Source organism: Typopeltis vanoorti, chromosome 1 (genome assembly GCF_054136105.1).
Source record: "Typopeltis vanoorti isolate ZY-2024b chromosome 1, IOZ_Tvanoo_1.0, whole genome shotgun sequence".
Taxonomy (NCBI): Eukaryota; Metazoa; Arthropoda; class Arachnida; order Uropygi; family Thelyphonidae; genus Typopeltis; species Typopeltis vanoorti.
The window spans coordinates 183,346,855-183,367,417 of record NC_143549.1 but is presented as its reverse complement, the minus strand read 5'-3'; the positions used below and the strand labels follow the sequence as shown (position 1 = coordinate 183,367,417).

At 36.2% G+C, this 20,563-nt stretch overlaps 1 protein-coding gene across 1 annotated transcript in view; it reads left to right on the top strand.

Annotated features, from left to right (window-relative positions):
• Window positions 1-20,563, top strand: part of LOC150110692 (uncharacterized) — a 464,373-nt gene that overhangs the window by 409,654 nt on the left and 34,156 nt on the right. Inside the window, exon 22 of the mRNA XM_090405298.1 lies at window positions 18,393-18,545. Coding sequence (XP_090261424.1) covers window positions 18,393-18,545 — 153 coding nt within the window. The remainder of the gene's footprint in view (window positions 1-18,392; window positions 18,546-20,563) is intronic.

The window sequence follows — 20,563 nt, the reverse complement described above, 5'->3', positions numbered from 1 at the left end:
TGAGGGTATATGGCAGGAATTTGATGATGATGACACACTAAGTAGTGTAGAAACAGAAGACATGACACAACATAAATTAAAAAATGAATTTTAATGAGGAAAAGATTTTAGGAAAATTTTCTAATGTTTTTTCCCTTTTTCTTTTTCTTTCTTTCTTTTTTTTTTTTTTTTGGGTTGGGTGGCATGGCCCCCCCCCTGGGTGCTCCACTATCCTATAATATCCATTCTGAAGTTTATAGATCTTTATCATATCACCCCTCTTTTTTCTGTTTATTTCATAGTGTCTCTGCAGTCTACAAACTCTCAATCTGTCTGCATAATCCCAATATGTGTGTGTATATATATATATACAGTAAAACCCCTTTTTTACACTTTTCAGGGGACTGATGGAAAAAAGTGTAAATAGCAGGAAATGTAAAAAAAAACATTTAAAAAGGCTAAAAGATGACTTACTCCTAGTATATGGTCTACATACTCGCTTACAAAATTTAATAACAGAAAATAAATGAATTTACAATTACATTTATCTATTTAAAAAATCTTTAATTGTTTTTTTTTTTTTTTTTTGACATAGTGCCAGATTGCTTTGCATTGAGTTCAGTGCTTGATCTGTTTTTTACTATCGTGTTCAAAGTGGACAGAGAGTCCAAGATCTTTTGCTAAATGCACGTGTTCTGGCATGCCAATCTACATGTCGCAGAATTGCCATGTTTTTTTCTACCGAAATACATTTTCTGTCTTTTTTCTCCATGTTACTAACGTGGATAATCCACCACTGCAACGTGAAAGCAACTTTCACACACTAAATTACGTAGCAGAAATTCTGCAGTATCAATTCATACTGTGATTGAAAAATCACGGTATCGCTCATCACTACATTACTGCTGCAAGCGTGCAGGTCACCATGATGGCGGAAATGAAACTACAGCCGAAAGCATCGCCATCTGGGAACAGAAATGCACGGATTTCCACAGAAATCGATTCAAAAATCAGTATTGCCACCCGAGAAAAAAAACGCAAATCATGGGAAATAACGTCCACATCAAGTTGCTAATGGTGGGAAAACAATATATCGTAAGAACTTAAGGCGAGACTAACGGAAAATGACGTAAATTGCGAGAACGTAAAAACGGGGTTTTTACTGTATGTATATGTGTGTGTGTGTATATATATATATATATATATATATATATATATATTTTTTTTTTTTTTTTTTTTTTTTTTTTTCCCCTCACCCTTTTTACAGCTTATTTATTTCCTCTCAAGAGACCAAATCTGCAGACAGTAGTCCAGGTTCAGCTGAATCTGGAATACTGGAGTACTGATGAGTTTTTTGCAATTTTTAGTATGTGACCTGTGAATTTCAAATTCCTATTTACTGTAACTCCAAGGTCTTTATCTTCATCAGTTTCTCGTATCATAACGTTAATAGAATATGCCATTGGAAATCATTCCTAAGTGAATAACTTTATGCTTACTAACATTGAGTTGATAGCCATTATCATTTGTCCACATCTTGCATCATCAGCAAACAACTGAACATCTCCTCTCAGATCCTTCCCAGTATCATGGTACCCACTAGATATTAATGTTGAGTACCTGTCTGTTAGCCATCCACTTATCCAAGTCAGGCGTTTACATTCCAATCCTATATTTTCCCATTTATTATTATTATTACGGGTGACTCCAAGGAGTCCTTAGGCATATCGAGGAAGGCTAAACATGATGTCCATCATAACTATTTGACATTCACACAGTATCTATCATACTTTGCCTTGAACTCATTCACTGTCATAGCACCCACAACAGACTCAGGCAGCTTATTCCACTCATTCACCACTCTAAAAGTAAAAAAATCCAGCTCTAACACCCTTACTAACCACACTCTTGCCCAGCTTCCATGGATGTCTCCTAGTACTCCCACCACCAGTCCTGTTCTCAAAAATATCCTCTGAATTAATCCTATAGAAACCCTTCAGCAATTTGAATGTCTCAATTATATCTCCCCTTTTCTGCCTATCAACCAATTTCTGCAAGCAACAAATCTTCAACCTGTTTTCATAAGGTTCGTGTATGCAACAGTCTTTCATGCGATATTCTATCAAATACCTTAGTAAAAGTCCAGCAGTATCATAGTGTATCCATTCGCTTTATCCAGCTCAACCATAACATTGTTATAAAATATGAGCAAATTGCTGAAATGTGGCCTTTAGTAAACCCATGCCATTCCTTGCAGAGTATAACTTGTCTATCAACCCATTTCTGTATACAAGTTCTTACCAACATCTCTAAAATCTTTGCCTCCACTCCAGAGATACTAATCGGTAGTTAGACACGTCTCTCTCTCAGACAAGTGGTTTTTGCACCATTCTTACAATGGAATCATACATTCTTTCCATTCCTGCGATATCTTTCCTGATCCAAGACTCAAGTTATGTAACTTGTCAAGGGTCTAACCAATTTGACTAAATATTCTTTTAGCATATTTGCTGATATCCCATCTCTTCTTATTACCGAATTCTTATCCAGGTTATGTAAGAAGACTTCAGCCTCATTCTCATGCACTTCTATCTCTTCATCCAATGGATTAATATTATTAGCACTGTCTCTGCAGTGCTAATATGTATCACCATGCTATATACACCTGGTTGATATATCTTACCAAAGTGAGCATTCATTAATGGAACAGTCAACTTCTGATAAGACTACCATCTACACTTCTACATTGATTCTTTCTTTTACTTGTGGCATACCGATAGAATTCTTTTGAATTGCCTTTAGCCTGCATAGTGAATTTCTTTTTGTACACTGATTTTGCTTTCTGACAGTGCTTGTAACTTTTCTGTCCCGCACTTTATTTATTTCATAATTCCTCTTTTTTTTTTATTTTCAAAAAATGACTTCCACATCATCTCCTTTTTATGGATCTCTTGCTTAACAAAACTGCACACCCATTTCACTTCCATCTATTTGGTCTTCGAATTCTGAGGTTGTCTGCAAGGATAGAAAAATCAGAACTCCATGGTGGACACAGGAAGTGAAAGAGGCAGGTTGGTCGATTGGTAGAGCCTCTGCTACTAATGGCTCAGCAAAAAGTTAAGCAAGTTTGAACGTGGTTAGTAGTTGGAAGGGGAAATCAATCGTTTGATGCTGTTGGCACACTCTCCCTCGATGAGTCTTTGGACTCCCTAGAGGTACCACATAATAATAATAATAATCACATACCACCTCATTTAAATATTTTTTCAAACATTTCCATTCAGTAACTGAAATCAACCATGGGACTAACGACATTATTCTTTTGAGTTAGTCATAATTTCCAGCATTTTTGTTCAGCATGTAACCTATCCTAATTGGAATACCTATATAGTTAGCTACTTTCCAGGAAAGTACAGCATGATGGCTACCACCAACTGGTGGTAAAATTCTTAACTGTTCACATTCTTAACTGAAACTCATTCTGATGCTATCATGAAATCTAACTCTTTGACCTCAAGTTCTTTCTTTCACATGCTTGGAAGCTTAAGCTGTCTCACAAGAACTCGAAAAATTCTGCTTCATTCTTATCATGAGATTTCTCTTCTACCCAATCAATGTTTGGATAATTTTTAAGTCACCCATATCAATTACTCCATCAGAGTAATTTGGCAATGCATTTCATCATCCCCCAGCAAACTGAACCTTCAGGTCTGTAGCAACACCCCACCATATATTTCCTCCTGTTAGCCTTCACTTCACATCAGATAGCTTCAAACACCCTGCTGCATTGTACATTATTACCATTAATGCTTTCATCAGTTTCTACCCTAACTGGGCTCAAGTAATCTGATATCATTAGTAGTACTTCCACTCCTCTTCTGTCATTTCTAAAAGTACTGTACCTTTACACTCGATCCAGTTACAACATTTGATTCCGATAGTTATCTTTAATGCCAACAATCTCGGGTTTCAACATATTCACCAAAACAACAAACTCAGCCTCTGTTCTTGATGCTACCGGCATTTGTGTATAGACATCATAAATTACACAAGAAGTAAGGTTAAGTTTCATTGTTTTGGTTTTAATTCACGGTCGGCATAGTCCTCGTTGGGAAGCTTTCTTTTTTTCCTCCCTACATACATTAAAAAAGTTCAAAGCCAAAGCACCTGTTTACATACCATCACTGAACTTACTCATTGTCACCATTCCTTCCATGATGATTTAGTTTCCTTGACTCTCTTCATTAGGTCTCACCCCCAACAAATAATTTCCTGATGTTCCTGATGTCACATCATTCAAGTGCAGGCTGTCCCTATTATACAGTTGTTTTCTGCCATCAAGCTCACTTCATGCAGCCAAAAACTCGCATCCATTTCTTCTGCACAGCCTATGCATTGAATCATTTACTATCATAGCCCTCCTTAACTCAGTACTAGCATATCTCAGCAAACCGACGATGTGTTTTTTACTCTCGCTTTTCTTTCTAATTGCTTCCAATAGTTATTTGATATTCTCTCTCTCATACTATATTTGTCACTACTTAAATCATTGTTCCAACAAGACCTGCCATCTCTTTTACTTTTTTTGTTTTTTCTGTTTTTCTATTACATTTCATACATCTCTTGCATCTCCAATTTTCACTCCTGGAAAGCTTGAAGTAGTGACTCTATTGACGAGCAGATTTAATGATCGAATCACCATGCCATATTACTTCTTTACTCTTATGTTTTCTTAGATTTTCTTGAGTTTGTGGAATGAAAAACTCAAATTTCCCAGAGAAATGACCCACTTGCCCATTCCAGAGATCAACTGACTTGGGTACTATAGAACTATTCAAAAAAAAAAAAAGCTTAGAAAAAGTTCATCTAGCCCTCGACTAGATTGAACTTTGGGTGGCATAGCACCATGGGCACACATGCCACTTCCACTGAGTTACACAGGCATACAACTAGAACTACCAAATGTTTTTACTTCTTTTTTTCTCTATTTTTCGGTTATATTTATCACATCTTTTAATTTTTGCCCCTGGGAAGCTAAAAGTAGTGACTCCATCAGTAAGTGCAAATTTAATGACTGAATCACCATGCATCTTCTTTCTCAGATTATTTTTCTTATCCTAAGTTTCTTTAAATGTGTCTCCAATTTTTCCAATTCTCTGGTCGATTTTCTAATAATTTCTTTTAATCAGGTTATTTCAAATGTCACATTTTATTTGCTTATAGTATCAGCATTATTGCTGTTTTCTGCTCAGTCAGACAAAGGTTCTCCTCATCGGTACCTACATTAGCTTGTGCTTTTGGCATGTGACATGGTCTTGTGGTTGAGTTTTTAGCACCATTTTTAAGACTATTACAAAGTAACAGTTACTACAGTTATATGACTAAATGCACTAATACAATAAATCTACTAAAAAACTAAACAATATATACTAAAGTCACACCAGTTAATCTAAGTAAACACTCAATAAATCAAAAAAATCAATTTCACAGGAGCTTAATAACAGCACGTCTATACTTAAACCTTGAACCATATTTTAACATATCTGCTTTCCATTTTTTCTAATTTAAAATAGTTTAATTTTAAAAGTCAGTTAATATTAGTTCATAACAAATATATCAACTTAAGAATTTAATTTGATTCTTAAGTTGATATAGTTGTTGCTCTAATTTGCCTCCACCCTTATGATATGCCTTGTGTAATAGATTTAAATGAATCTCAAGAGGAGAATTCAGTTCTCCAACAGGGGCTCACTGTTTGACATCACAAGACAAGCAGTGTGTGCCCCTATTTACCAAATTGGAGTTTGAAGTTTTTTTTTCAAAGCATAGAAGTACTATGTCTTGAATTTTTTTATTCTGATTATAAGATCAATCATCTATTTTTCACAGAAAAAGCACTATAAAATCTGTCTATTCAGAATTCAAAATTTATCTGTTTTGTAGAATAGATTATCTGCTTATGCTTCCAAATAAAACTACACTATGCAAGCTTTTGAACCAAGTCTGACATTGAGATCTGCTGGGTCTCTTAATGTGTTTTCTGACTGGTTTGCAAAAGCACCTATAAAAGTACTTCATGCACTCGATGAGATTCAGACTCGGGTCTTCCTAACCAAAGGTTATCATCAATACTCCCTGAGCTGCAGTCTCAAATACCATTCATCACTTTTCAAACAGGCAGCAGTGCCTGTTGACTTGTGCATCTTGAATTTTTGTTCTCTCAGTATTACCAAGTGACATGATTTTTTTATGCAAAAACTTTGTGTATTCTCTCTTTTCTCCTTTATAAAAGAATTTACTTAGCGTGATAATGAATATTTTATTCATTTAGACTTAGTCCAATTATGCACTGCTGTATATAGGCTAAATAAATAAAATCGTATATCTGTTTACTGAATACATTATTGAATACTTTATTAAAAGATAAAGATATATATTTAATTTAACCTTGGTCATGATATAAATTGATTAGCTTGAAACAACAAAACATTTACACTTTAAAATGCATGTTAAATACATGTTATGTATAACTTAAAATCATAAAAATAACATAAAAATAATAATAAAAAAAAAACTTAAGCAACAGGCAAAAGTCAGAAGGATAAGGCATTTTGACATTATCACAGAAAAGGTAGTGCAATTTCGAATGTAGAGGAGGCATCGGGGTTCTCGGTTCATCCACAACTACATGGTTTTTTTTTAATCATCCGTACATGCAACTGTTGTTTTCTTCTACATAAGGGGAGTCACATCATCTTCTCCAGTCAACTGAATGGTACCATACCATATGGATTCCAGTCTGCATTGAATTGGTTTAGAGTTCCTTGTTCTTGTTGGTGATGACATTCCAGTAGCAGTCAACCATTCAGCTTCCTGTGCAAGCTGTGCATGAGATCATGCTCAGATTCAGTAGTTTATAGATTCTGGTTTTCTCATGTTTTTTTTGTAAAAACTGTAAGATGATAGTGTTAGATCTTGAATGAGGAATTTTCGTTAAAATTATTTCATTTAAGATTTAACAAGAATAAATAACTAAGAGATACTTGTACTATAGTAAGGAAACAAATTGTAAAAAAGGAGCATAATGAATAACTTTAATGTGAAGTACAAAGGAAAAACGAATTTTGTTCGTCTAAATAGAAATTCCGTTTTGTAAGTTGTAGCGATCAAAATGTATTCTATGTGAAATGTATATCCAGTGTAAACTAAAGTCCAAGGGTCACGTGCTAGCCACCCAGTTTAGCGTAATGCCTGAGGTGAAGGCTTGTGCGGAATGCGAATTGAGCTCGCGTTCCCCCAAAAAAGAGCGTTCCTTGAGGAGAAGAGTTGTGATGAAACTGCTTAAGCCACAAGGAAAAGTGCCATATGAAGATCTCTGCAGCGAAAAAGAGGGCGCAACAGAGATGGAATAAGAAGGATTCACACGAGCTTCAAGCTCTCTTGAGTTTTGTTCCTGTTCTCGCTTGGACCTGAGATTGCTGAACAATAGAAGAAAGTGCTACAATGTTGGACAGCGAGCTCTTCTCCGTGAATGCTTGATGGGTACCAGATGGGCAGTACACGAGATGTCGGCGTCCACTGTTTTGGGCCATCGATAGAAGTCATACCGGAATGAGGCAGCGTAAAGTTATTTCCCAAAGGCGGGAACGCTGACCATAGTTGACCCACAAAAGATCGAGATGAACGCTAGCATCGCTAAGTGCAGAGAAAGACCTTATCGGATGAACAACATGACCTCCACGTGGACGCAACCTGATGAAAGTGCAGTCTTATCCAACAAAAAAAGATGGACCAGGCAGAGATGGTAATCAGACACAGTAATGGTAACATACAGAACTTTCTTACTTATTTTCCAATAGTATTAGAAGGAAAGGCGAATCAGTTTCTAGTGGAAGAGAAATTATGGACAAATACTTAGGGAACTTTGAATAACTAATATGCTTAGCAATTTATTGGTATTTTCATTGGACTGATTGTCTGAAAACTTATGCTCATGTGTGTGACTAAATTAATGTGAGGAGCTAGAATTGTAGATAGAATCTGATTTAAAATTTTGTATTGTGAATGTTATGTGTATCATTGATAAACTTAGAGGCTAGAGTTGTTGATTATTTATTAAAATATTCACTTGTATTTGCCAGTTTGATTTAGTGTTTAATTGATTAAATTCTTTTATGTATTTGAATCTAATTGTAAGTACTCTAAGATCCTAATAAACATGTTTTGTTATGTAAACCTGAGTGTTGCCCGAGCATGAGACCAACTTACCACTCATAAAATATGAACCTATGCGAAAGGGAATAAGAAAGGGGAATTTAGAACGTTAGAGTCATGACTGCAAGCTAGGAATTCTACAGACAGACACTGTAGAACTTTAGTAAGATAAGATAGGCGTTCAGATTCTGGGAAGGTCTCTATGAACAAGGATTCTTCTGTCCTAGGATTCTGACTGGCGCAGCTTTAAAAAACAAATTTGTCAGTGTCTGAAAAGGAGACGGCCTCAGAAAGAAGGTCTAGAGAATTCACTCCTAGTTGGTGGCTAATTTTCACTTTCATAGGGAAATTACAAAAGGGTGATTCGGAGTTTAAGGTTACAAAATTCTGGAAGGGATAGATCACAGTATAGGGAAGGAAATTACATTAAGGAAAGCATTAAGATTTTTAGAGAAAGCAACATCGTAACTACAATGAAAAGAAAGTTGCATATTCTGTATCTTCTCTATTGTAGGCTTGTGGTAAACAGTGAAAGATAGATTGCCTGAGGGAAGACGTGTGACCAGTGTATCCAGGAAAAGGAGTGAGTTCTGATTTTCAATCAGAACTCTCTTCACTATTTATCCTTCACTGTTACCACAAGCCTACACATACCAACCAATATATACGCACTAACTCATATCACAACCCTTTGCAAAAATGTGGAGTCATTAATACCCCCCCCCTCATAAACAGAGCTATAACAATTTGTTCTAATGAATAAGCTCTTAAACAAGAATTAAAAATTATTATCAATACATTTATAAATAATGGCTATAGCAAAATGGGACTGGATGGTATACCAGCTTGTTTCGTACGAGAAGCAGCTAAAGAATTGTCAGTACTCTTGGCCATTTTGTTTAATTTGAGTCTTGAGTCTGGGTTAGTTCCGAGGGGGTGGAAAGAGGGGATAGTTCCACTGCATAAAGGTGGTTCCAAGACTGCTGTTGTAAATTACTGACCGATTAGCATATCAGGAATCATTGTCAAGGTCTTAGAGAAATTAGTCAAGAAAAGAATACAGGATTGGATAGATGAAAATGGGATATTGTATGGGGGACAACATGGTTTTGTGAAGGGTAGATCATGCCTCAGTAACTTGCCCACGTTTTATAACACAGTGACGGCTGAACTGGATAGGGGTAATGGGTTTACAGTGATACTACTGGACCTTGCCAAGGCCTTTGACAGGATACCACATGGAACCCTAATCAGTAAACTGGAGCAGATGGGAATAGATATAGGGTTGGTGAGATGGATAGGAGGGTGGTTGAAGGAGAGATACCAGAGAGTGGATTATTCTGGAGTGGAGTCTAAAAGACGGCTTTGACTAGTGGTGTGCCGCAGGGCTCTGCTCTTGGACCACTGCTTTTCAATTTGTTCATCAATGATATAGGAAAGGATTTGAGAGGAAGTGTTCACTTGTATGCTGATGATGCAAAGTTAGGTAGAGCAATTGTGAGTGCACAGGATGTCAAAATTTTACAGATGATTTGGATAGTTTGGAGGACTGGGCTAGGAAAAACGGATGTCAATTTAATGTGGCAAAGTGTAAGGTTATGCACTTTGGGGTGAAAAGAATAGCAGCAGTATATCACATTGGTGGAACCCAACTCCAGGAGATTGATGAGGCCAGGGATTTGGGAGTGTTGGTGGATAGTGAATTGAAGTTTAGGGAGCACATTGCAAAAGTGACTAAATCAGCTCATCAAATCACTTGGCTTATGAAAAATACTTTAACATGCAGAGACAAACAAGTTGTTCCTCTGTATCGAGCCTTGATAAGACCCCATCTGGACTACTGTGCCCAGTTATGGGCCAGGGTTTCTTCGTGATGGGGAGGAAGTGGAGAGGATCCAGAGACGAGTGACCAAGATGATAGCAGGTCTGTGGAATGAACCTTATGAGAATAGGTTGAAGATTTGTGGGTTGCAGAGATTGAACGATAGGCGAAGGAGGGGTGATATGATTGAGACATTCAAATTACTGAAGGGTTTCTATAAGATTGATCCAGAAGATATTTTTGAAAATATGACTGGTGGTGGGAGGACTAGGGGCCATGCATGGAAGCTGGGCAAGAGCGTGGTTGACAAGTGTGTTAGAGCTAGGTTTTTTACTTGGAGAGTGGTGAATGAGTGGAATAAGCTTCCAGAGTCTGTTGTGGGTGCTACGACTGTGAATGAGTTCAAGGCAAGGTATGATAGATACTGTGTCAATGTCGAATAGTTGTTCTTGACATGATGTTAGGGCCTCCCTCGATGAGTCTGTCGACTCCTTGGAGTTGCCCGGAATAATAATAATAAAAATACTATTAATAAAGTTCTTCATAAAACTTCATCAAAAATAATATAGATTACATTAAAACCATAGCTATCTCATACATTAAAGTGTGATCAGAAAAAATTAATAGAATCCTACACCATTATAATCTTAATGCCACTTTTAAAACTTCTTTAAAATTAAAAAAAAAACATATTCAACTCATCTAAGGATCCTCTCCCCCCATTGGCATACCCTAGGGTTTAGTGCATCTATTGCACTTGTAACTTTCTTATATTGGGGAAACTGGACATACAATCCCTATCCATAAAAAAGAACACAAACTACATATTAAATTTAACAATTTTGGTGAAGCATGCCTCCCAGATCATGCTCTTAACACCCTATACCAAATTGATTGCAAAAGTATTTGTTCTTTACATCATACAAAAACCTGGTATGAACGGAAATTTAAAGAAGCCTGTGAAATTTTAATTAACTACCCTAATCTTAACAATAATAGTGGCATAAAAATCCCAAGAATTTGGATGGCAAACATTCAGCCCACTTAGTTTTCCAGCAAACCCTAACTTTAGTACTCCAAGCAATTTTTCAACGTTTATTGGCCACTATCCACACCAGTGTGTTGTAATTTATATGTATACTTATATAAGTGATTTTTATTTTATTATATATATATATATATTTTTTTTTTTTTTCTTTTGGTAAACATGTTGCTCTCCAGCTTCATTTAATTTGTAACCTAATAGATAATAATAATAATAATAACAACAGGACTCTATCTTTGATGTAGTAAGGTGTTTTTTACATCAGAGGTCAGGCCAATAGTTATAACAGTTGGTCAGTAACTTTAGCATACCATGTAGATTGTAGTTCAACTTGTTTCTTTGTATATATGTGTATACTCCAAATGATGACTTTAATGTGAAGGTTGAAGCGTCGAGTATTTATTTTGGTATATATTAAACCAAAGTTTTACTCTAACACTGTAGTTGTTTCCATGAGTTTCATGATGAAGTATTCTGATCACCGTTTAAGCATGAAGGAAAGTATTCATATTTCTTTAATTCTTCTGCTATACTTTGCATTTTCCCTACCTGTAACATTGTTCTAACATTCCATGTTCCAAAATTCATTAACCTTTTCCTTTTCATGTGTTTCCTTGAAGTCAGTCCAGCTTTCAATTGATTAGCTTTCTTAACAAGAGATTTTTTTTTACAGGAATGGGCTGTTAGCCCATTGCCAAACTCCCAACTTGGAGGACCAGGCCTCCAAATTTTTGTCCTCTGAAGGCAAGGTGGCCCAGCTATACCCCCTGCTAAGGCACTTGGTACCCATTTTAAAAATTTTATGGAATTTACAACCATGTTAAAAAACTTTTTTTTTTATTATACCGACGCTTAGATCTTCACATCAAGATCATCATCTGGAGCATACATAAGTATACAGAACAAGCTGAGTTACATCATTAACTGTAAGCTAGAGAAACAATGATTTGATCACATGTTATTCTACTGGCGTGAGACCTCTGGTGAAAAAAAAAAAATAAATAAAATAAAATAAAAAATAAATTTTTGCATTAAGCTAAATTCTATTTTTGCAATGACAGGAATAAACAATCTTTTAGATGGTTTTCTTTCAGAAACAATTGGTGTCCTATTTTTAGTATTACAATTCTTATGTTTTATTTACAATACTGGATTTTCTGCAGTCCTGTTTATAGTTGTTCTTGGTGAGGAAGGTCGAATATATACCTTCCAAATGTTTGGGATTTTTAAACCATCATTGTTGTTCAGATTGGGGTGGTTGCTGATAATCTCACAGGCTTCCTTGAATTTCCGTTCATACCATGTTCTAGTGTGATGTAGACAGCTGGTGGTTTTCCAGTCAATTCTGTGTAAGGTATTCAGGGCATGATCAGAAAGGCCAGCTTCACCATAATTATTATATTGAATGTGTCATTTATGTTCTTTTTGTCTAATAGGAATAGTGCGTCCTGTTTCTCCTATATATGGTATGTTGCAAGTACAATAAATCCGGTATACTCCAGGGTGAGCTAGTGGAGGGAGTGGGTCTTTGGATGAGTTGAGTAAGTTTTTTAATTTTGCAGGAGGTTTAAAGGTGGCTTTGAGGTTGTACTTTTGTAGTACTCTGTTTATTTTGTCTTATATTCCTTTAATGTAGGGAATGGTTATAGTTTTACTGTAGTCTGCTTTGTCTTTGTTTTTTATTGTGGTTTTGTAGAGAATTTTGTTTATAGTATTTTGGCTGTATACGTTTTTTTGTAGGTTATTACTGATAATTTTAAACTCGTCTTTCAGTGCCTGTTCACTGGAACAAATCGTCTTAGCTCTGTATTTTAGTGTGTTGATGACCCCTAGTTTTTGTGTTGGGTGGTGGTATGAGTTTATGTGTATATATTATCCCGTATGTGTCGGTTTTCGGTAAACAGTGAAGGAGAGATTGCCCGAGGGAAGACGTGTGACAAGTGTATCTAGAAATGGAAGTGTGTTGTGTTTTTCAATTTCAATTGTGAACTGTATGCGTTTGTGTTGTTTGTTTAGGTGGCTAAGGAATGTGTCTAATGTCTGGCGGCCATGGGACCAGATCGCGAAAACATCGTCAACGTATCTAAGCCAGACTTTGGGTTTTAGAGAGGAGGAATCTAGGCCAAGTTGCTCAAAATGTTCCATGTAAAAGTTAGCAATGGGGGTGGGATAATGGCGAGCCCATGGCTGTGCCTTCTTTTTGTAAGTAGAAGGTGTTTAGCCATACAAAGTAACCCAACCGTAATACATGCGCAAAAAGAGCCGTGATATCTGGAGGGAATTTGTTCTGTAGGAGCAGGATTGTGTCATTGATTGGGACATTCATAAAGAGGACAGAGACGTCAAAACTGACTTATGAATCATCTTTTTCTAATGTAATGTCTTTGATGATGTTTATGATTTTTTCACCAGAGGTCATGCAAGTAGAATAACATGTGATCAAATCATTGTTTCTCTAGCTTACAGTTAATGATGTAACTCAGCTTGTTCTGTATACTTATGTACGCTCCAGATGATGATCTTGATGTGAAGATCGAAACGTCGGGATAATAAAAAAAAAAAAAAAAAAAGTTTTTTAACATGGTTGTAAATTCCATAAAATTTTTAAAATGAATGCTGATCACCGTGTAACCCTAAAAGAAAGGAGCACTTGGTACCCATTTTAGTCATCTCTTACGACATGCATAGGTTACATTGGGACTATTCTTTAGCCCTGGTCACCACACGAGGTGGGGGATTCAGATATTAATGCAGATGTAAAAGGTGAATCAGGGTGTACTGAAGTTTGGTGGTAGTATACTTTATTGAAATTAGTAGGCTGAAGCAATAGAGAGGTTTTAGAGGACAAAATGTGAAAGGTGGGTTCTTGGAAATTTCTGGTTGAAATTTGAATCCCTTGTGATGTACTGATGTCTGGAAAGGCATTCATAATGGCTGCTTGAATTTGTTGACATTGCTCTGTTGCATTAGTGGTTTTCAGCATTAAACTTTGGAAAGTTTTCCACTCCTGTTTCTTGGTTAGAAGGTCTTCTAAAGTTCTTACCTGCGCAGCTCCAGGTAGCAAAAAGGAAAGGTTGGCCAGTTATTGGACTTTTAATGTTTCTGTTTGAAAACAGAGGCTCTGTGAGTACTGCCTCAGGGATGACCCAGTTAGTGTGTGTGATGAGGCTCTGTGCTTTTTGAGCATTGCATGGCATCACAGTTGAATGGAGACAGTTTGGGAGGGGTGGTGGTGCGGTAACTATTTGAAGGACTGTGGACATATTCTGAAAAAAAGCCACCAGGTGACTTGCATCCTCTGGTGGCTTCTTTCAGAATATGTTTGAGAGTTGTTGCATAGGTCTGGGTTCCAAGGAGAAAGATAATCATTAAGGAGATGATTTTGTTTTCAAGTGAGATCTGGCCCTGGTCTCCCTTGTTGAGTGGCTTAAAGAGGGCTGAATAAATTGTCCAGCTAGTTTTGTTCCAGAGGAATCATGTTATTGACTTCTGGATCTGATGGAGGAAGTCTTCAGGTGGTGTTAATACTTTGAAAGTGTGTCATAGCACACTAGCAGCCATCTGGTTGATGATTAGCACTCTTTCTCCAATGAAGTTGCTCAGATGTTGTTCCATTTATCTAGTGGTTGTGTAGCTGTGTCCAGTTGTGAATTGTGAGCTTGGATATTACTGAGGTAGATACATAAGTATTTTTATCCTTCATTGACCAGTTGCATTTGATTGGAGAGACCATTCTAGTGTTCCAGTTGCTTGCCCACAAGGCAGAAGACTTTTCGAATTTAACTTTGCCCGAAAGGCCTGCGCATATAGTATATGAACCGTGTGGATTGCTTTCATTTCTTCATCATTGTGAAGATGATGATTGTGCAGATGATGTCACAATCATTGTGTATGATTGCGACACCATCTGCATATGCTGATAGGCTGATCTTCATATGGAGTTTTCGTATGTTAGTTTGTTTGGAAATCATGGTGTTGTATATTTTACTCAAGAAAGGTTCGGTTCAGTGGCTAGCATGAGTGAAATTGTCCAGAAAGCAGACATCCTTGTTTAATTCCTTGAGAGTATGGTAATGTGTGGATGAGCCATTTATTTATCTTTAGGCAAAAACATGCTCCTCTGTATAGTCGTTGGACTCTTTGGATAACAAGAGGCCATATCCGAATATTCTCAGTACTTTGAAGAAATATTCATGCTCTGTCAAAAGCTCTTTCCTGGTCAAGACTGATTAGCACTAAATTTTCATTTTGGCTGTTTTGTGATGCGGATGAGATCCCTGATTAAATAAAGTTTATATTATGCATTGATCATCCTGGCACTAAATAGGTTTGATAGTGGCCAATAACATCAGCTAGTGTAGGCTTCAGATGGTTTGTGATTACTTTGGAGATGATTTTGCAGTCTGTATTAATCAATGATATAGGGTGAAATTTCTCAGGTTTGTGTAGTCTCCTTTCTATGTAATGAGATATGCAACAGATTGTGGAAGTCCATTTAGGTAAGCTTCCTATCGCAATTTAAGGAGAAGCAGTCTAGGTGATCCCAGAATACCTGGAAGAACTCAGAAGTCTGTCCAGCCTTGGGGGATTTGTTCTTTGGCAGAGATTTACATGCTATCTTTGGTTCTTTCAAGGTGATGGGTTTCTATAGGCTGTTTTGTAGTTTGGAAGAGACTTTCTTCTTCCTGTTAGCATTTCACGGATAACATCAGTAGTATGTTTCTATGGGTTCCTATGGGTATATATGTTGTTTGGTAGTATTGCACTATTTCAAATATAATTTTACTTGGGTCGCCTGTAATCTTACTGTTTTATAGTCTAATGGCTGAGATGCAAGCCTGCTTCTTGACTTTTTTTTTTCTAGAGTGAAGAAGTACTTTGTGCGAGCATCTGAGAAGTTTATATTTGTGTACCATGATCTAAGGAGAGTTCCTTTGCTGTTCCAGCTGTGCTTGTATGACTTGGAGAACTGATTGATATTCTGGACTTTCTTTAGTAAGGAACTGAAGCTGCTGTTCAAGTTGTCTAATGCTGATATTTCTCTTTTGATGTTTTTGATGACTATTGATTTGTGTGTATTTAAGATTTCAGGTTTGGCCACCATGTTTTAATAGATTTTGCTGTATCTTTTTTTGATTTAGTAAAGTTGGGTAACAAGGCTTGGAGATTCTGTACATATTTTGAGTCTTGCAGTGTGCCATATGCCATATAGGATGATGAAAATTCCAATTTAATGATGCAGGATGAGGTATGTTTCTTATTAGAGAAATTGTGTTTAGAGAGGTGAAATCTGTGCAGTAGAGCCTGGTAGATGCTGTAATATATGATCTCCAAGTGTAGGATCTCTTTTCTGGATGTTGGTGCCAGAAGGAATCAACAAGTTCACCATTTCCTTCGATGTGTTGATTAAAGAGGTGCAATTCACGGTGCAGTTTAACCAGTCCGTTTTGTTGTCAAGGGTGCTGTTGAAGTCTTCAGTAATGAGGTGTTCTTGGTCAATTTTAAAAGATGGACATTTATGAAGTTCAAAACTTCTGCTGCCAGCACACCCTGTGTAGTAAGTAGATATTGAAAATATGGTGGGGGTTGTGGTTTGGTATTTCAAGATGGGTGTACAGAGCATGACCAGGTGGCACAAACTTAGTAATCACTGTTAATCTTCCAAAGGCACATTTTCTTTAGTAGCAAAAATGACTATTCCATTTTCTCTAGAAATGCCATGGTTAGTGGAATTAGTTGTGGAAATGCTGTTTAATTGGCTGTTTGCTAGTACCATATTAGTGTGTGTGAAAGCAGTGTTTTTGCTGGCGATAAGGTTTTAGCTTTTGATACTACATTAGCATAAGTATTGAAAATGACTGACCTGTTTTCCTTCTGAAAGTTCTTCTGTCTTTGTTGAAGTATTGGGATTCCTGGTATCTTTCTTCAGCTGTAGTAGTGAAGTTTTCAGTTGCCATGGTTGCTAATCTGTTGCCTGTGGCAGGTAGTCCACATGTCCAGAACAGATATGAAGTGAAACTATGGCATTAAAACTATAGGCAGTTTAACATTACTAGCATGGGGAGGTAGAAAAACTTTCGTATTTAAGGTGAAAAAATTTAGGCACTTAGTTATGGATAACTTGCATAAAACAAGCAAAGCATAAAAACACACATCTGACTAGTCTTGCACTGGCTGGTGAGATAGAGATTAAGATAGATAGAGAAAGACGAGATAAAGAAACTGAGGTTCAAATTTTTGTGACTACTCAAATTTAAATCACTCAGATTTTTAGACTTAGTTGTATTTATTTTTGTATAAGTTCATGTAATCTTTTCACTGTTTTCATCATCATCAAATTCCTGCCTTGTACCCTCAAGGGGTGTACAGGATATGAAAGTACTACATGAAAAATTTACATCATTACTAACTTCTTATCTACAATTTTCCTCCAGATCAGTCTGTTACTTTTCAAGACTCCAATATTATCAGATCTTATATTTGTCTTCTAAGGGACTTTGTACCGTATCAATCCACCTATATCTTGCTCTTCCTTTGGGTCGTTTTCCTGCCAACCTGGCAGAAAACACTTGTTTTGCCAATCTTTCCTCTCCCATTCTGTTTAAATAAACATACCACCTGAGATTAGCTCTGCTAACGCATTCCTGGATGCTGACAATGTCAAGTTCTTTCCTTATATCCTCGTTTTTAATACAATATTGCCATTGATGCCATCTGTTCACGCCTCTAATCTTTCTCAGGACTCTCATATCTGTGGTCTCTAGTCTTTGGTCAAGTGTTTTACTTCTGACCCAGCTCTCAGATCCATAAATTAAAACTGGTTTGTATACAGCTTGTTTACACTTGTATACAGCTAATTTAGTGTTCGACTAATTTCTCTCTTATTCCATATGAATTTATTCAATTGACTTCCTACCATACCAGCTTTATTGATTCTGTTGTCTATTTCCATATTTAATTTACCATCTTCATTAAAAATCGTGCCTAAGTAGGTGAAATGTTTTACTTGTTCCACAGGTTCTCCGTTCACAATGCAGTTGACATTTTCAACGATTCTGCCTATTTTCATTGTCTTTGTCTTTTTATTGCTGACCTTCATACCATATCTATTACAACAGTTATTCAATTTAGTCAGGGAATCTTGCAGACTCGTAGCAGATTTATTGATAAGTATAACATCGCCACATAAACCAAAGAGCTGATATTAACATCTCCAATTTTGATTGTTTAATACCACTTTCCTTCATAATGTGATTCATATAGATAATGAATAATGGAAGGGATAATGTACATCCTTGTCTCACACCTGTTTTCAACGTTTTTAATTCTTAGTATGAAAACACAGTAGTTGCAGTTTGGTCAGCCAAGGATTCTATCTCAGTAATTTTGGATTTGATGAGAATCTTCAGAGGAAAAAATGTTACTATATTCAATAAAATGTGCACTCTGTTATGGATTTTTTGCCAAGATCCTTGGAAATTAGAGGTAAGTAAAATTTTTGACTTGTTCTGTAGCTTTAAAATGTAAAGACTAATTTTTCTTGTCTTGTTATATTTGTAGAAATATTATTATTATTATTCCAAGACCTCCAAGGAGTCAAAGACTCATCTAGGAGGTCCTTTTGTGTGATGAGATATGTATGATACCACACTTAAACACACTCAAATTCTCTGTAGGCACCACATTCTCAGTTGTGAATGATTGGCATTCCAATCATTTGCAACTCTGCATGCAAAGAAACCTGTTTCTTGCTCCCATGCTCATGCCTTCCTTATACAGCTTCCTGGGATGTTCTCTGGTTTTCCCCTGATCTTCCAACATTGATCCTATAACAATCCCTTACTAACTTGTAGGTCTCTTTCATATCATATCACTCCTCTTCCTCCTTTTCACTAGTCTCTAAATTGCATCTAATCAATCTTTCCTCATATTCAGCATTCCAGAGATTAGAAACTACCTCTTATTTCCAATATCTCTTGGTCCTTTTGAAAACCAGGTGACCAAATCTGGGCACAGAAGTCCATGTGTGGCCTAATCAAAGCCTTAGACAACGGAACAAGAATCTTCTTCCTTCTACAGGTCAGTGTCCTCCACATCATTCCCAGAATTCTTTGTGTTGTCCTCACAATTTTGGGTTTGAATTAAATTTTAGATCCTTAAAGATCTTTTATTTGCAACAACATATCCCCACCAAGTATAAATTCTACATCCCATCTTTGTTTTCTAAATTTTAAAACCTTACATTTTACAAAATTGAACTCTCATTTCCATGCCCATTCACTCAATTTATTCAAGTCTTCTTATAAGGCCACAACATATTCTCTACTCTTCATAGTTCATTCCAATTTTTTGGGGTTTCCCATTCACACTTATATACGACAAACTAGATCTTCAAAATATCTTTGTATGGTTATTCTACAACCCAAATTGAGTCTCAGCATCTTAAATTTATCACCTTAATCCATGCCTATCCAAAACCTTGCTTCTTCACTTTGAACATTGCAGTATGGTGTTATCTTGACTAATGGTATCTTCCCATCTTGGGTTTTCTTTTGGTCTCTTGTCAAACATCATATCATTTATTGTAGTCTTCCATTCAAAAAACATCATCCACCTACCACAACTTTTGGAACTTGATGAAACTAAATATTATAGGTTTTTAATAAAATTAAAACAATTTTATAAAATAATACAATTGTGTCCAATATTCCAGAGGCTATTATCATTCACTGGACTAACTTTTTTCTAAGGATTTTTTGCCTGCCAAAAGCTCAAATCAAATTCCTACACCCTTTTTTGTCGCAAATACTAAGTTTTACATTCCATAGGTAACTGTTTGTCGATAAAATAGCATCAAGAATAGCTGAACTAAGTCTCTTCATAAATAAAAGATACCAACTGAAAATTATACAAATATATACCCGAACTACAGACCATCCAGATGAAGAGATAGAAGATTTCTATGAGACATTAGAATCTGCATTAAATAATTCTAAAGAATTTTACATAATTATAATGGGTGACTTTAATGCCAAGGTTAGAAGCAGAGATGACCATCTGAACTCCATCGGTAGATTTGGATTTGGACAGAGGAATAAAAGAGGAGAAAGACTTGCTGAATTCGCAAAAGAAAATAACCTCTTTGTTATGAACAGCTTTTTCAAGAAGAAAATCAACCGGAAATGGACTTGGAGAAGTCCAAATGGACAAACTTACAATGAAATAGACTTCATCCTCTCCAACAGAAGATATATAATAAAAAATACCAAATTGTTTAATAGATTCAATACAGGAAGTGACCACGGACTAGTAAGGGCAAAAGTATGGATCAACAAAAAATTTGAAGAAACGGAATAAGCTCATAAGAAAAAAGTCCAATTTAGTGAATCTACAAAACCTCTACCACAATAAAAGCTGTTATAGAGAATCACTCAAAAATGAACTAAAAAAAGAAAGATTATTTTTTGAGTCAGCAATGGCTTTGAAGAACTCTCCCAACCTTA